Genomic DNA, 18,764 nt, shown 5'->3' with positions numbered 1-18,764 from the left:
GTTGACAAAATACCCTCTAAGCGTCGTACCACATTTTGTTCAACGCCCACCAAACTCTGTAATAAAAGGCCAAAGAGGAACCCCTACTCCCTGTATTTCTTCTTTTTCTGGCTTCAGACAACCAACCATAAAAGAGGTCTGTGGCCATCCAGCTCTCAGTTGTGGCTCTGGATGGGGTTTTGGTGGATCCCTCATCAGTGGAGCAAATACCAACCCTGAAATTTGAACCATGTACGCCTCTTTCTTTCTGTCAGCCTAGCAATTCTGTTAACTGTTGCAGATGCTGGAAGGGCGACAGACTAGATTCCATCTGGCCTGCAGTCATTCGGATGCAAAAGTCAAATTCCTCATTTTCTGTTAATTTCCAGAATAATAATAATAATAATAATAATAAATGATATTTATATAGCGCCTTTCAAGGGACCCAAGGTCGCTGTACATGGTGGACAAACAAAACAAATAGACAATCAACGGGCAAACCAAATAAATAAATAAAGGAAGCCGGGGGACTAGAAAAGGGCTAGGGCCCGAAGGCCAGGGTGAACAGGTGTGTTTTTAGAGATGATTTGAAGATGTCCAGGGAGGCAGCATTACGGATCTCGGCAGGAAGTGCATTCCAGAGGGTGGGGGCCGCAACACTGAATGCCCTGTCACCAACAGTTCGGAGGCGAGAGCGGGGGATGGAGAGCAGGCCCGTGTCTGAGGACCGCAGACTCCGAGAAGGGGTGTAGGGATGGAGGAGGTCCGATAAGTACTGGGGGGCGAGGGAATGGAGGGACTTGTACGTGAGGATGAGAGTTTTGTATTGAATCCGGGACTTGACCGGCAGCCAATGTAGGTGGATGAGGGTGGGGGTGATATGGTGCCATGGCTTGGTGTGGGTGAGAAGCCTGGCGGCAGAGTTCTGGACGTATTGGAGCCTATCCAGGGTTTTGCTGGGAACCCCGGACAGGACTCCATTGCAATAGTCCAGACGGGATGTAATGAAGGCGTGTTCAAGGGTTTCTGCCACAGAGTCAGAGAGTGAAGGCCGGATTCTGGCAATGTTTTTTAGGTGGTAGAAGGTGGATTTGGTGACAGATTTGACGTGCGCCTGGAAAGAGAGAATGGAAATAAGTCACTCATTCAGACTGGTCTTGGATCAGTTTTCGCATCGTTCATGCATCAAGACTGTGGTTTAGATCGATGGCGTGTTAGCTGATTCTGGGTTTGTAAGAAAGGCCGCTTCACACTGGAGTCAGGGCAGGGATCAGGGCCATACATGAGGTCTGGCTTGTTGAGAGACATTTTCCGTTTCCACACGACACGGCAGGTCCAGCTGCCCTTGGGCCTGCTTCATATACTGTAGGCAGCACGTACCCGCATAAAAGCAGAGCTAACTTTCAACGAGTCATGCTACTTCTGGAGTTTACCAGTCACAGTTAAACATTTTATATGAGGTCATTTTATAATGCCAAGGCAAACCTCAAGGTCTATATATAGCAAGTATAGCTCTATTTAAAGATTAGTCTTTAAAGGGGACCTATCATGCAAAATGCACTTTTTAAATATGTGTCCCCGGTGTGTCAGGGAACTCACAAAGTATCAGAAAAGAATATCCTCTCTCTTTTCCTCCGTACCCAAATCTTTAAAAAAAAAAGGGGTACAACGGAGCTGATCCAGATTTGCGTCCGATATGACATAATATCGGAAATGTGGACCCACGGCACTATCAGAAAAATGCCCGACTGATTTGGACATAATATGGTCTTTGTTTACATTAGCAAGCATGGCTAACACTCAGATCTAACCTGTACTGGAGAGAGTATGTGTAAAAAAGCAGAAAAGAAAAAAAGGAACTTAGCTTGTGGTACACGCATTTGGGTTCCATACTGTTTCAGAAATAATCCTTGATGTGGTTTGTAACATGATATGGCATTTAATCACGGCACTATTTAACTCTAATGGAAACTTGGATTGAACAAAATAACAGTGCAGCTGTTCTTATCGAATCAACCCCTCCCAACTTTAGTTTTATGAGTCAGGAAAGAATGCATAAGAGAGGAGGTGGAGTTGCTATTCTGTTCAATAATTCCATTCAATGCAGGAAGACATCTTATGGGAACTTTGCTTCTTTTGAATATGTGGCCCTTCAGCTGAAATGCTCCTCTCGAGCTCTGTTCCTAAATATCTATAGACCACCCAAATACTGTGCAAGCTTTTTTGATGACTTTACTGAACTGTTGTCTATAGTGTGTATTGACTTTGATCGTCTAGTCATTGTTGGTGATTTTAACATCCATGTTGACAACCCCCAGGACAGAGGGGCTAAAGAACTGTTTTGTGTTCTTGATAGCTATGGACTGACTCAGCATGTGACGGAGCCCACGCACAATAAGGGGCACACTCTGGACTTAATTATCTCAAAGGGTCTGAATATCTCTAAGGTTGTGGTGACTGATGTTGCACTCTCTGATCATTCCTGTGTTTTCTTTGAAAGCTCTATTTCTGTTCACAAAAATGTTCAAAAAGAGGTAACCACAAAGCGATATTTAACTGAAAATACTAGGGAAATGTTTACTCAGAATTTTTCTTCCACACTTGCCCCTGCTAACATCTCAGTAAATGAGCTAGTAGATCATTTTAATTCAAAAATGTAAAATGTTATAGATGCCATTGCTCCAACTAAGGTAAAGGAAGTGACTGGGAAGAAAATATCTCCATGGAGAAAGGCCATGACCGTGAGAGCAGAAAAAAGAGAGTGTCGAAAAGCTGAACGTAGTTGGCGAAAAACAAATCTCCAGGTTCACTTTGAAATCTATAAAGAGAGACTTGCCCTTTATAATTTGGAATTGAAAAACGCACGACAGTCTTTCTTCTCTGACATCATTACCAAAAACAAAAACAATGATTTAATTTTAAATGATAGTCAGAAGAGTATAATGTTTTTCCCTGATCATACCTTGCAGGCATACTGTAGATTTCCAAGTGGCGAGAAGAGATATAGCACAACAGATGTGAATAACTTGCAATGCTTTTATTCTGTGACCAGAGCATTTGGGTTGCATTAAGAACAGTCTTTGGAGGACAGACTTTGTAGAATGATGATACAGTAGTTCAAACCGGAGAGACGTGATGTAAGAATTACATATTTATTGTTTACACGTCATATGAATGAAATGATTGCCACGATAATACAACAGGAGAATGTAATGGTGTTTGGCGATTAGGCCCCGGTTTGCAGGATAATCATTCAGGAGGGAAAGAACCGCTCCGATGAAATCCCGGGGTCTAGACACTGGTGGTGGTGATGAGTAGGTGAGACCGGTCTGAAGGAGGAAGGTTTAGCTTTGTCCTGAAGGAGACGGGAGGCGAGAGGGGTGGAGGCGGGTTGCATGTGATCATCTGCAATGACAACTGACAGGGAGGAAGAGCAGGCATTTAAGGAATTTAGCATGTGCAGCGATTGGCTGCTGAGGGGTGACGCCCTCGTATTTAATGAGGGGGGAAGGGAGCCATAAGGCGCATTCACACTGCGGTACTTTTCCCACAAAGGTTCATGTGAACTTAGTACATGTGAACTCTTTTATCGCGTTCACACCAAAAAGAGCCGGTAGTCAAATTAGTTCATGTGAACCTTTTTACCCCCACGAAAATCCCTGCTAGAGAGCAGGGACTTTCGTGCGGCTCTCTTGTGAGAAAAGAGCTATATTTCTGATTGGCTGGGCGGATTGCAAACCACGCCCCGTAAAACTCCCAAAAAGTTTTGTGAAGCCGCCATTTTATTATCCTCGCATTAGCATTATTAGCATTAGCCCAGCGCAGAAACGCAGAGAGACTAACTTATGGCAACACAAAATAAAACATGGGAGCGGTGGAGATGAGGAGGTGTCGGCGTTCTGGCGATTTACTCGGAAGGCTTCAGTAGAAGCTGCTGGGAGTCCCAGCAGCTTCTACTGAAGCCAGTCCCCAACTCCGGGGACTTCCGGCCGGGTACTTTGGGCGGCAGTATACGCCGTGAAGTGGTTTGCGGCCTGCCAGTAAACACAAAGCAGAAGAAGAACAAGTGACGTCAGCGGCTTCATTTGCCTAATCCACCCCCAGGGACTTTTTCCAGTGTGAACGCGATCTGTACTTAGTTCATGCGAACTAAAGAGTTCACATGAACTAAGTTCACATGAACCTTTGTGGGAAAAGTACCGCAGTGTGAATGCGCCTATAGAGTGACGTGTAAGTGACTCGTGTTAGGTCTTCCTTATTGAACTTGCGCTAAAGCTTTCATTTGTCAGACCAAATATCTCTGCTGCTTTCTCACCCGGGCTTACTTTATTTTTTTCATAACTGCTGACAGCAGAGCGGAGAGTAAATGCTGTTTTCCTTTCTTGTTTTAAAACTCAGAACCTGAGGGTACATTTTTGTTCTGAGGTTATATAAAAAAACAGCTAACACAATAAATAAATATCCAGCCTGGTGGCAGGACTTGGTTTAGCATGTATTTAATACAGTACTGTATGTCAAAACACTTCAATCCCTTGCAGCTTGTTTTGCCATTTAACCCTCAAGGCTTACACAGCCTTGCCCATTTCTGTCTCTATTTTGACATAGAATATTAGAAAACCTGACACATTACTACAGTTTCTCATGGATGAGACATGTTTTCTTTTTAGTTCATTAAAAGACATTGCATGAAACATTCTTCAAACGAACTGCAACGGAAAAGAAAATATTACTGTTAACATTGCTTGGTATCCAGAACCTAAATTGCTTATTTTTGCACCAGCTACTGTTTCCTTCCATCACTATGTTTATCTTTAAAGTCCTTCCTAAGTTCTTTGTTACTATATGTCAACCCAGTCTCACGGCATTTCGTGTAATAGTCATGACATTTTACTTTACTTTCCGAGTGTTTGCTTTTCTCTTTGAAAGTCATCACATAACGGCATTGTAATACACGGTTCGGCTGCATTAAATATTACATATCTGCCGTAGTTCTTTATTTATAGAGCCCTGATTAGAAGACTTCTGGACAAACTGGAAGAAATGCCACCGAAACTGAAAACGTGACGTGGATCATAAATATATCAGCAATTAAACAACATCTTCAATTTCTCTTCACACAATACGTCTCCTTGCAGTATCAACACTAATTCGGCTGACTTTTATATTTGATCGAATTGGTAGATAGGTTATATTTACACCATAACGGTGCACAGCTGATATAAAAGGATTTGTAGTTTTTAACCCTTAGATGCATAAGTGGGTATTTTTGGACCCGGTGAGGTGGTTTTCTTGAAGTATCTTTGTAATTACATTTTTTTATCATTTCATATTCCAGCTATTCTTCAAAAAACATGTTTTGGATATCATGCCTTTCACATTTTAAATTAAAATTTTAAGAAATTGTAGTTTTTCTATTACTACCCCAAGCTTCCATAAGTGGGTCAAAAATGACCCGTATGCATTTTCTATGGAATCCTATGGGAACCTTTGATTCTTATCACCTGTTGCTGTCATTCACTGTAGACCACACAGACTACATCACAAGTGACACCTCTCAGGAAGATTATTTTACACAGCAAGATCTGATACCTGTCAGTATAATAATAATAATAATAATAATAATAATAATAATAATAATAATAACACCAACACCAAGATTCGATAACCTAGCTGACGCTCTTTGGTTACCGGGAGTGTCGAGAAGTCTAGAGGCTTGCCTGAGCCTGCATGTTGCGCCAGTCTCGCGACATCCTCACGAGGAGGAGGGGGAGCCACAATTTCTGGCTTCTCCTCGGACACAGCTTCATCTGAAAACACAGGCACAATCACAGACTCAGATACTGAGACATCAGGAACACTTTTACTCGCTTGTGCACGGGTATGGGTGATCAGGCCAATACCGTTTGGCGGGGACATATTCTGCCGCTGCTCTTTACGCTTCAGAGCTGCGCAGTTGGCGATGACATGTCCAAACTGATGGCAATAGTAGCACTCTCTTTCCTCTCTTGCTACGCTAGACACATTCAACGGCTCAGTAGATGGTGCGGCTGTTACACAGCGCGATCTCTCAGTAGAGACCGGGGAAAACACAGATTAATGCGTTAGCACATACTCATCGGCTAACACAGCAGCAGCAGAGAGGGAATTTACTTTTTGCTCATTCACCTACATAACTACGGAAGAGGATTAGGGCCACATAAAAAAATTTTTTGTGAGGATTTGAAAAAAATATTATTATTTTTTGTTCTGAGAAAAAAGTCAGAATTCTGACTTTAATCTCAGAATTCTGACTTTAATCTCAGAATTCTGACTTTAATCTCAGAATTCTGACTTTTTTCTCAGAAAAAAAAAATATTTTTTTTTTGGGAGAAAAAAAGTCAGAATTCTGACTTTAATCTCAGAATTCTGACTTTTTTCTCGGAAAAAAAAATATTTTTTTTTATTGGGAGAAAAAAAGTCAGAATTCTGACTTTAATCTCAGAATTCTGACTTTTTTCTCGGGAAAAAAAAAATATTTTTTTTTTGGGAGAAAAAAAGTCAGAATTCTGACTTTAATCTCAGAATTCTGACTTTAATCTCAGAATTCTGACTTTTTTCTCAGAATTCTGACTTTAATCTCAGAATTCTGACTTTTTTCTCAGAACAAAAAAAAAAAAAATTATTTGGGAGAAAAAAGTCAGAAATACCGGTAACTGTCGAACCAGCTTCACTGCGATTTACACATTGCAGTAGGCAACAATGGAGGACGTGAGTGAATTTCTGCGCGCCAGAGGGGTCCAAGAGGAAACCATATTGCAAATGGAAGAACAAAAGGTGAGTTATAAATATATAAGTGTGTTTTGGGCGTTCGTAAAAACAACGAAAAGGCGTTAGAATATGAAATGCAGACATTGATGAGCTAGCAGCAAGTGCATTAGCTTATATGCTATGGCTCCCCCCATCTAATTCAGTAAATAATGGTTTAGTTCGTTGACACGCAAGTTTGTGCTTGTTGGAACAGTGGCGACTAACCAAGAGCAACAGCCTGGTGGTTTTCATGTTTCTGTAGAGAAGATTTCATTAAGTGTGTTTAACAAGGCAGCTAGCTGACAATCAGAAGGCTATTAACCATCAAAATGATCAACATCTCAAACATCATCTCGTCTAGAATGGAGTAAGACAGTTGTGGTTGTGGCCCACAACCACAACTGTCTTACTCCATTCTAGACTTGTTTCATAAAATGCGTATTTTTTTACAATATATATATATATATATATATATATATATATATATATATATATATATATATATATATATATATATATATATATATACGCATTTTATGAAACAAGTTAGTGAGGTTAACAGTAAGAATGTTTAACACTTTCTGGCTTTAAATTAAAGGTAGGATTTGTGTTCCTGCATATAAAGTGTTCCTGATAAATAAGATCCGTACTCCGTAATGGACACTTTTACTGAGCATATACTGTGTAAAATAGGAAGAAGAGTCTTAACCTTACAATATTTAAACAATATATTTTCTTTTCTTTTTTGCAGATTAAAAGCAACGTTATTGTCTGATGTACAATTCAACTGCCATATTACAACCCCTCCTACGAATACCAAATTGTCCTCTTTATATTCTGCATTACATCAGTTTGCTGCGCTGCTCACAACAATGCCTGCAGAGCCAGATTTGGATGACTTAATTAAACTATACTTCAGACTTTCCCTAAGTAACAAAGAAATACTTGCTATTTTGGCACACACTAATCACATTGTAATTAGTGTCCGAACATTAAAGAGAATTTGTAAAAGACTTAACCTGTTCAGGAGGAAGAACCAGTCTGACTTGGAGGAAGTGCTAGCTTTTGTACAGCATGAGATCATGACTAATGGACAGATGCAGGGATACCGTTGGCTTCATCTCCGTGCAATTCAACAGGGCCTTGTTGTGTCACAAGATAGCATAAGACGCATCATCAAACTGGTTGATCCACAAGGTGTGGAATTAAGACGAGCCCACCGCTTGAGAAGACGTCAGTACAGATGCAGAGGGCCAAATGCACTTTGGCACATGGATGGTTATGATAAACTAAAGCCCTATGGCATTGCCATCAACGGCTGTATAGATGGTTTTAGCCGCTATGTGTTATGGATGGAAGCCTATATCACAAACAGTGATCCTAAAGTAGTTGCAAGTTACTTTATCAAAACAGTTTCAGGTATAGGTGGATGTCCAGAGAGGATTCGTGCAGACAGGGGCACGGAAAATGTTTCTGTTGAAGAAATGCAGATGTTTTTGCGAAGGAACCACCCAGACAGTTTTGCTGGGGAGAGAAGTTTCCTTTATGGAAGAAGCACAGCAAACCAGCGCATTGAAGGATGGTGGGGTATACTCCGCAAACAGAGTGCGCAGTTCTGGATGAACCTGTTCCAAACTCTCCAGGAAGATGGCCACTTCACAGGAGACTTTTTGGACAAAAGTCTTATCCAATTCTGTTACCTTAATCTTGTTCAGGTAAAATATTTTATTTATTTCTGAGATTAGTCATTAATAAAAGTAGTATGAGTAATAATAATATTATAATTCACTATGTTCGTGGACATTGCAGCAACCTCAGCCTCCATCTAGACAGGTAGAAGTTATGTCCGAAAGCTTCTTAAGACATGTCGTCTACATTTACTGTGCTTTTTTTCTATGCAGGATGAACTTGATGAAGTGGTCAACACCTGGAATTCCCACAAAATCAGACCAAGATCAACTGATGACACAGCATCTGGTCGGCCAGTGATTATGTACTCATTCCCAGAGTTGCACAGTGCTGAGGATAGACTCAAACCTATTGCCATGGAGGAGGTCAATTTGTGTATGTTAGAGTGTACTCCCAAAGGCCAGTTTCCGTGCGATGAAACTGTTTTTGAACTGTGTTGTCTACTCATGGCGGAAAACGGATGGGATGATCCAGCAGATCCATTTGCTGCAGCTGATCTATACATCCTGTTACGAGATGAAATACGACGACAAGTATTTGATTAATGGTACATGTAGCGTACATGTCATTATGCAAAACACAAAATACTGTTCAGGACAAAACTGACCTTAAAAAATAAGTAATTATTTAGTCAAAAATGTATCAATAAAAATCATAGTCAATGGTATTTCATGTATTCCTTAAATGTTTGTCTCTCAACACTATTTTCATTTTTCTTTACAGCTTTTCAACAGTTTTTTTTTAATGGTAGCCTACTGTATGTATGGGCCAAATCTTTGTTACATGTTTCTACATTGTATACACAAATAATGTACCATGTGTTACACAATGGTAACAACTGATTGCTAATTTTCACTCAGTTGCCAGATTATTTCATGTGCGCTCTAAAAACAGTAAGGGACCAGTCATTAATATTGCCATGTAGTTTGCTGCAACTGAGAAGGCCTTGCTTACACTGGACAAACTTCCTCCTTTAAGAAAGGATAACAACGCCATTCGCTGACATAACAAACCTGCTAGTGCCATTTATTGGTGAATACAAACATCACTTTAGAATGACTTATTGATTGCCACATGCATACAATAATGAACATGTTAATTTTTCAGTATAACTCCATTGTTTTTACTAAAATGTCTGATCACATTCTTGCAAAAGTGTAAGCACAAATTGAATGATTTAAGCAATAGATACATCGTTCACACCTTTTTGCATAACACATTAATTAAATGGATCAGATTGTCTTTATGCAGTAACACATTTTATTTATTTCAATTACTTATATTTCAAAATGTGGTTACATTTATGTATTCTCGGAACTCAATGAAACAATTTAGCCGTAATAACTTGAGGTGAACAGACTTTGGGAAGCTTGGTTGTGAGTTCATACTAATAGGAGCACATTTGATCCAATGCTGATACAATGAGTATGTCAGTGCAGTATTCATCATATGTTCTCAGTATTGATATACATCAGTCTTTTACCTGTATCACCATAACATTACAACCTAGTGTTGGCAAAAATAAACAATTAACTTTATTAAGACAATAAAGGATACCATTTCTAGACAATTAAATACACATTTGTAAAAAAGGCATCAAGAACTCAAAGCATAGATAAACAGAATGGTAGTGTTCTTAATGAATTTTCAATTATTTTATCATTGTTTTTAATGCCACATGACTAATTAAATTCTCACATTAGTGTCAAATATGAATTACTATAAGATATTTTAGAGAAGTCTTGGAACAACTATTGTAAAGCTTATTTATTCAATCACTTTATACCCATAAGAATAGGAAACTTTATCAACATTCAATTGAAGGCCTGCATACAAATGTGGTGTAAGAAAATACATTTGATTCACAATGTAACCTTAACTTACATTTCAATGTTAAAAGTAACATTTAACAAAACATGAGAATTCCGCACAAGGATGACCGGAAAATTACAGCCCTTTTGCTTTGCTTTTTTTTTTAAATTATTGGTTGATCCACAAGATGTGAAATATAGAAACGGAACAAATATCTGCCTGTAATGTGCCAGTGCAATAACAATTATTAAAGTATCCAAAAATAAAAGATAGGTTTTGTTGCACACAACAATGCCTGCAAAACAGATGTTGAGACTTAATACAATTTACCTTCAGAATGTCTTTCAGTATCAAAGCAATACTTGCAATCTTAGTAAAAAGCAAACAATTGTAATCATAACTTCTCATAACTGAGATAACTGGTAGAAGACTAGTTCAGTCTGTTTATATGCACATCTGAGAGGTGTGTGTGTGTGTGTGTGTGTGTGTGTGTGTGTATAGGGAAAGTGTGTATGTGTATCTACTTGTTTAGAAGAACCAACCAGTCCACCACTTGAAACTTTAACAAGACATTTGGAATCAAGGCAATGTGACACCTGAGGAAACATTTGATCATACAACATTTTAAGCATTATTTTAAGATGATGTCTTAATTACTTTTTACACTAGTATAAAATATGTTCTAAATAAACAAGATGTGAAATATAGAAACGGAACAAATATCTTAAAAATAATGCTTAAAATGTTGTATGATCAAATGTTTCCTCAGGTGTCACATTGCCTTGATTCCAAATGTCTTGTTAAAGTTTCAAGTGGTGGACTGGTTGGTTCTTCTAAACAAGTAGACACACACACACACGCACACACACACACACACACACACACACACACCTCTCAGATGTGCATATAAACAGACTGAACTAGTCTTCTACCAGTTATCTTAGTTATGAGAAGTTATGATTACAATTGTTTGCTTTTTACTAAGATTGCAAGTATTGCTTTGATACTGAAAGACATTCTGAAGGTAAATTGTATTAAGTCTCAACATCTGTTTTGCAGGCATTGTTGTGTGCAACAAAACCTATCTTTTATTTTTGGATACTTTAATAATTGTTATTGCACTGGCACATGTCTTAATTACTTTTTACACTAGTATAAAATATGTTCTAAATAAACAAGTATGCTTTGAACAAGGCACTTGCTTTGCAACTTTATATTCCAGTCAATGGTCAGATAAGGGGTTAGTTACACATTCATGCTTTTACACAAGTTATTCACCTGGGTAAGTGGCATATCATTTTACAATTTACACAAAAAGTAAGAGGGAGCAAACAGTACATTGTATTTTACAACTGTCTGTTTCCATATAAGAACAATGAAGCATGCCACTGTTCTTGTTTGAATCCTTAAAACATCTTAGCAGTATTAAAAGGTCTTGAATTACATGAACAAATTACATTTCTGTCAAGTCAGGTTTGTGTTCTGCAACTGGAGAATAATAGTCAATATGCAAGTTTGTTGTAGTTTGTGAACACACCACCAAGTTTGTGTAGTGAAAGATGGGCTCCCTTCTGGCCAGCTGGACTTCTCTATAACTATTAAAGGTCCTGGTGAAGTGCTTCCCAAATATACAGTATAGCACACCATTACTTGCAATTCTGCACAACTACTTCGAACATGAAAAACTCTTAACAGTTTGGATTGGTTTGGTTATTGTTGTTGGAGTCTAAACAATGTCCATAACCCACACATTGCTCTCAAGAACTGCATTGAATTCTGAACGGAAATCTGGGAAGTTCTCATAGCTGTCAGCTATGTGCAGAATATTCCCACATGTGTGTGCAATCGGTCTTCTTGTGAACTCTGTCATTTTCTCAAATCCCACGTAGATGCTGTCTGTCACAATGAGATCAGATCCTGTGCAGAACCGTAGAAACTTCTGAAGTTTACTCTCATCTAGCTCTCTGATGAATCTTTTCAGATGATTTGCTACCTCTTTTTGGTTTGTAGTCAAATCAACATCAAATTTCAGTAGTTTGCAGACTTTTTTTGTGGTGGGTTGCAGGTCAGACAACAACTTAGTCAGTGCCTCTGGACTGAGGTTGAGATGTTGATGGTTAATCTCCCTCCAGCAGTCAATAACGAACATTGGTTTTTGGACCATCTCTTTGTGGGCAATTTCTTCAATTATTTTAGGAAGATTCTCTGCGCTGACTTTCCTTCTACAGCCATAGCTGTCGAGAACCTCCAAAAGGTCATCAGTGTCAACTGCAGTGAAATCAGTCAGCGCTTGCATCAAAACTTCACGTTCTTGGCTGCTCACAAATTGCATAAAATATGCTTTGAGGTCACTGTACACATTATCAAACAGCACCTGTTCAAGGAAAGGCAGTGAAAGTTTGTTTGGGAAATATTCACAATCTTGGTAACCTTTCAAAAGGATTCTTCCAATTGCCTTCCATGTTTCAGCAGGAAAATCATGGCGAATGTAGGGCACTTTAACTGTTGTCCCAAGTGTGCATCTCTCATAGAATTCTTGCCAGAAGCAGCTGAGAACATCCCTCAGTACCCCAGAACCACTGCCTGCTTCTTCCTTGTTATCTGGGAGAATGCGCCTCACATTCAATGATTTGTTTAAAATCTCTGCATCAGAAAAGGCAGTAATCATGTCAGCTAGGGTGTTTGCATGATGTACAGTGATTGTTAGTTGTTTCTCTGCCTCAAGTGGACTGGCGGGGACAGGAACATTCTCAAATATGAGTGTGTCTTCTTCATCTTCCTCGATGCCGAAATGAGGACCAAAGGTGATTTCAGGATCACTAGAAATGTTTAGTGATCGCTGTATGTCGTCCAAAACAATAATGACATCTGTGTAGTCGTCATTTTCACCCGAGACAAGATTAAACTCAGAAGTCTCTTCAACTGTGTCGCTGTCAGCGTTTGCAGAAGGTTTTTGCTTTGTGGCAATGTAAAATCGCAACATTGTCATTTGCACAGTTTCGTACATTGTGCTAATTGAAGGGCATGTTTCAGCTGTAAGGCAGTTTTGTTTAAAATCCCACACCTCAAAGTCGAACTCTGATTCAGGTCCTTTAGGTGATATTCCATCAGGAAAAAATAGTGTCTTTCCTGTTTCAAGGATTTCATTCAAACCAGCATTAGTTGATAGTTTAATTTTTCTAGTGCCACCTCCTTGTTTTGCCCTTACTTGTTTGGTTGTGTTAGTGTCATTGTGAATCCAGCCTATTTCAATATTTCTTGTGGCTTTCAGCTTCTTTGTCTGTGTTTTTCTTGTTTCTGTACCTGATGCGTTTCCTTGAGAACTTTCCGATCTCACTGTCATTTTTTCCCTCAGTCTTTCATAAAGGCCTTTTTTTCGCTTTGATGTGGGCCTTTTACTTCTACAATGATTAAAGATGGCTATTCGGTCTCCGTAGGAGGGGATGTATTTTTGAAGAGTGGCATCATCCATAAGACCAATGACGTCGCTGTCAATCTGCAAAGAAGAAAGAAAAGAAAACACAATGAAGTTTGTGCACATTGTATAACTATTGTCAACCCTTGTACATCGTTATATATAGATATATACTATTTTGCCATTTCGCAGACCAAATCAGTCCTGTTCATAATACAAAACATTCATTAATTTTCAGAATATTAACCCTTAAAAAGCCAGTTTTTGCCATGATGGTACTGTTGTCACTTTATTAGAAAAAAACAGAAACTACTAATTTCCCTGGTTACCCTAAAGTTTATAACCTTCACATAAGTATAACCCTTAAAAGTGTTTTTAAAGTGGATTATTACAGCCGGAGACTCGCAACGGCGGTGGACTTTCACAGCACCGCTGCACCGGACCTGCCGGAGCCACCAGAGCCTCGCAACGGCGGGTGTTTGCGGCGGCGGATGCGGTACCGGCGCTGTGAAAGTCCACGGCCCACCTATGCCAGAGCCAGCGGCCCACCAACGGCAGCTTTCAGTAACGTTAACGTTAGAGACTGACATGATACGCAGCGATACTAGATACAATTACCAACACTGTCCTGCTGTTTTAATCTCCTTCAGACAGTACAGCAGGATTCATATTCATATGCTGATAATTCTGTGATTGTGGGATACAAGGACAATGGCCCAAACCCCTGTGGTAACAATGCTACAGTACCGAGAGGGGTTTTACTGGGCGAATTTTGGGAATATAATTAGCAACTGCCTCCTTGCGTTGTACTTTGACCACTGATCTCTAAACTGTTACAGGCAAAAATAATTTGAAGTAATGATGGCAAACAAAAAGAAGTTTGGGCGATATGTATTTCCCATGGTTTTTCCCCGCCAGGCTGGTGAGCGGTAGCTGTCAGGCTCTCAGCTAGCTGCTAGCTGCCTTGTTAAACACACTTAATGAAATCTTCTCTACAGAAACATGAAAACCACCAGGCTGTTGGTCTTGGTTAGTCGCCACTGTTCCAACAAGCACAAACTTGCGTGTCAACGAACTAAACCATTATTTACTGAATTAGATGGGGGGAGCCATAGCATATAAGCTAATGCACTTGCTGCTAGCTCATCATTGTCTGCATTTCATATTCTAACGCCTTTTCGTTGTTTTTACGAACGCCCAAAACACACTTATATATTTATAACTCACCTTTTGTTCTTCCATTTGCAATATGGTTTCCTCTTGGACCCCTCTGGCGCGCAGAAATTCACTCACGTCCTCCATTGTTGCCTACTGCAATGTGTAAATCGCAGTGAAGCTGGTTCGACAGTTACCGGTATTTCTGACTTTTTTCTCCCAAATAATTTTTTTTTTTTTTGTTCTGAGAAAAAAGTCAGAATTCTGAGATTAAAGTCAGAATTCTGAGAAAAAAGTCAGAATTCTGAGATTAAAGTCAGAATTCTGACTTTTTTTCTCCCAATAAAAAAAAATATTTTTTTTTTGGGAGAAAAAAGTCAGAATTCTGACTTTAATCTCAGAATTCTGACTTTTTTTCTCCCAAAAAAAAAATATTTTGTTTTTCCGAGAAAAAAGTCAGAATTCTGAGATTAAAGTCAGAATTCTGAGATTAAAGTCAGAATTCTGAGATTAAAGTCAGAATTCTGACTTTTTTTCTCCCAATAAAAAAAAATATTTTTTTTTCCGAGAAAAAAGTCAGAATTCTGAGATTAAAGTCAGAATTCTGAGATTAAAGTCAGAATTCTGACTTTTTTCTCAGAACAAAAAATAATAATATTTTTTTCAAATCCTCACAAAAAATTTTTTTATGTGGCCCTAATCCTCTTCCGTACATAACAATGTGCTCAGGCAAACATTTCTTAAATTCCTCCAACATAATCAATTCCTTCAAGGAAGAATAATCTGTAGCATTACATGAGGCAATCCACTTAGCAAAACACATTCCCTTTTTCCGAGCGAACTCTACATGCGTTTGATCAGGACTCTTCCTATGGTGTCAAAACTTTTGCCGGTAAGCTTCAGGGACTAACTCACACACTCTAAGTATGGCCCCCTTCACCAAGTCGTAATCTAGACTGTCCTCCAGCGAAAGAGCAGCAACCGCCTCCTGAGCTCTCCCATGTAATTTACACGTTACCATCAGAGCCCTGGCCTCAGCCGGCCACCGTAGTGCCGCTGCAATACGTTCAAACGCACCAAAATACGCATCCACTTCAGTCTCACGGAAAACCGGCACTAATGCAATATTTTTCCCTACGTTGAAGGCAGGTGGATGAGAATGAAGTGGGGAGCTTCCTCCGACATGGCCAAAAGCACCGGAGGCGCGCAGCTCGGAGTCTAGCTCCAGCTGACGTATCCGGACTTCCTTGTCCATTTCTACCTTTCGTAGTTCCAACTGAAACTGCCTGTCTTTCTCCCTGTCTTTAGCTTCCCACTGAAGCTGCCTGTCCTTAGCTTCCAACTGGAGCCGGGCGAGACGGACTTTGAGTCTACTCCCTTCCCGGGAATCTAGACTACCAGGAGACGGTGGACTATAGCGAGGCTGCGCGGACGGTGCTTTACACTGCTTGCTCCCCTTGCTGTCACTACCCTCTCCCTTAGCAAGGACATTAGGCACAGTGAGCTCAGCTTGAGCAGGCAACACCAGAGAACCCCTTTCCACCAACTCATCCACCACCAGAGCCTTTAACTCTTTTTTTAATGTTTGCCTAGTCACTGCAAGACTGAAATGTTGCGCTAGCTCACGTAAATCATCTTTACCACACCGGTCTAGCTGCTCATAAGAAGGACAGACCAAAAACGACTCAAAATCGAAAAGTGCCATACTCAACTAAACCTGCACACAAAGTCCACCAAATAGATTTAGCAATAAAAAAACCCACTTATAACCCCAGGAAAGTAGTTAATATCCCGGACGAGCCCCCACGTGTTACGTTCCCTATTGGGGTAGGGCAGGGGTCTGCAACCTTTTTGACCAAAAGAGCCATTTTGCTCCTTTTTCCCAAAACATTTTTTGTCTGGAGCCGCAAAACATATTTCATAGTTTTGTATTGTTATATCAGACAAAAACTACAGTTTGTTTGCATTTATTAGGCTATTTATTACATGATATAAAACTGTTAACCTCTAATAAGAAACAAATAACTCTTATAAGGAGAATTAAAAATAATACACAGGCCTACTTTAAAATAAATTAAACACAGCACTTGGAGTCCTCTGCACATTTGAAGGGAAAAAATATATTATGGGCCCACTTTGAAATAAATAAAACTTATAGCTACACCCTGAAAAGAGTTAAAGGTAGGGTAGGTAAGAATGGAGAAACCAGCTCGAGTGCGCTAGAATTTGAAAATACACAACCGGAAAAAATATGCCTCTTCCTTCAGACTTTCTTACAGAGTCCCTCCTCCAACACACACGAACGCGCACATGACCAATGAGGGCACGAGATAAGTTTGTGCACAGATGGAAAGCTGACAGGCAGTTAGGCCATCCAGTTACTTTAGCCGGACCGGCTCAGATGATTGGTCGTGCTTTTTACAGCGCTACGGCTTCCAGAGATACATTTTTGTATGTATTTATTGTCAAAGCATTTAATATATTCATTGCTATCGGGACGTTAAGAGCATTCCATGGAATATAACAAAAAGTGTTTTCTGAAATAAATTACATACCCCATTGAATTATGACTGAAGATCATCAGCTGTCTTCCTCTCCTGTGTTGTTCCTCGATACGTAAAGGCTGCACCACCGTTGACAACTACTCTCTACATATCAAACATACCGGTAAACCAGCATCGTTTGCTGTGAAAGCAGATAACTCTGTCCACACATAATTAAATCCTGTGTTCCTCCGGTACTTTTATTTTCTTTGATTTATCCATAGTTCGCTCATCGAGCCGGGGGTCAGGTTATTCGCCTCCAAGAAAAGGCGCTCGCGCGGGACCGTAGCAGGATGTGACGAATACTAAACGCTAATTAAAACCGTTTTGTTTTCTATTTATGTAACACAGTATCACCTCAAAATACAAGATACGAAACATTTTCAACCATGCAACAAAATATAAATAGTCCTACAAATACTTTTATTTTATTTCCTTCTTATTTTTGTCTAAACTCAAGGGAGCCAGAGCAGAGGGCTTAAAGGGCCGCATGCGGCCCGTGGGCCGCGGGTTGCCGACCCCTGGGCTAGGGGAACCAAAAGGGAAGCGACACGACCAGATTGATATTGGTATAATTATAAGTGATTTATAGCAGCGTTAAACAAAATGGCAGGCAGGCAGCCTGAAACAAACAAAAAGGCCAAAAGGGCACCAGTTGACGAATAACCGAACAAAAGGAGGACTCTTAAAAAGGAATCTGTGTACATACAAAGAAATAACACTCACACTAAATAAAGAACTAAACAAAACCTCACTTTAAAAGTGGTACAGACTAACACAGGGAATTTATACAAAACACACAGCTAAACTAAAGGCAACAGTCACAAAACCCTAAGCTACTCTAAACACTATATAAACTACTCTAACCTCTAACTAAGCTACTCTAGGCACTACTAATACACAATATCACACTACCTGACACAGACCACACAAGTTAACCACAGAACGAAAGTAAGTAGCGAGAGGCGTCTGTCCCACAATACAGAGCCTCCAGAGTGGTGATAGTCCGCGGCCTTTGTACTCCTCCCCAGCAGGTGTGCGCCGGCTGTGCGCTGCGATTGGACGACGTCAATCCAATCCCCATCTTCAGAGGCGGACCAGGGGATGGGCAGCTAATGATGTTGGGGCAACCACACAGCTCATTTGCATAATCACACACACGCACACAGCTGCAAACAATCCCAGCAGATTAAGGAGCAGACAAACAGCAACCGTAACAAATAATAATAGATTATATTTGTATAGGGCTTTTCAAGGACTCAACATCACTTTACAATATAAGGGAAGGTTATGCACCGGCAATAGTGCTCGGGGACATGAACCAATGTCGCCTGGAGACTGTGTTACCTGGGTTCGAACAGTATGTTAAGGATCACACCAGAAAA

General features: G+C 39.9%; 2 protein-coding genes across 3 annotated transcripts; one reads left to right on the top strand and one right to left on the bottom strand.

The window, feature by feature from the left end:
• Window positions 1–6,631: 6,631 nt before the first annotated feature.
• Window positions 6,632–9,121, top strand: LOC117550184. Of its 2 annotated transcripts, XM_034222542.1 has the most exons (3): window positions 6,632–6,792; window positions 7,517–8,480; window positions 8,667–9,121. In XM_034222542.1, exons 2-3 carry the CDS (start codon window positions 7,638–7,640, stop codon window positions 8,997–8,999), a joined length of 1,176 nt encoding a protein of 391 aa, XP_034078433.1. In that variant the 5' UTR covers window positions 6,632–6,792; window positions 7,517–7,637; the 3' UTR covers window positions 9,000–9,121. The 2 variants fall into 2 exon arrangements, with proteins under 2 accessions (XP_034078433.1, XP_034078432.1); XM_034222541.1 differs by lacking the exon at window positions 6,632–6,792 and having other exon boundaries at window positions 7,288–8,480.
• Window positions 9,122–11,679: 2,558 nt separating this feature from the next.
• Window positions 11,680–15,072, bottom strand: LOC117550183. The gene is made up of 2 exons (XM_034222540.1): window positions 14,909–15,072; window positions 11,680–13,762 (listed from the first exon to the last, which is right to left on the bottom strand). Exons 1-2 carry the CDS (start codon window positions 14,981–14,983, stop codon window positions 11,993–11,995), a joined length of 1,845 nt encoding a protein of 614 aa, XP_034078431.1. The 5' UTR covers window positions 14,984–15,072; the 3' UTR covers window positions 11,680–11,992.
• Between the last annotated feature and the right edge of the window lie 3,692 nt (window positions 15,073–18,764).

Source organism: Gymnodraco acuticeps, unplaced genomic scaffold, assembly GCF_902827175.1.
Source record: "Gymnodraco acuticeps unplaced genomic scaffold, fGymAcu1.1, whole genome shotgun sequence".
NCBI lineage: Eukaryota > Metazoa > Chordata > Actinopteri > Perciformes > Bathydraconidae > Gymnodraco > Gymnodraco acuticeps.
This window is presented reverse-complemented; position numbering and strand designations above follow the sequence as displayed.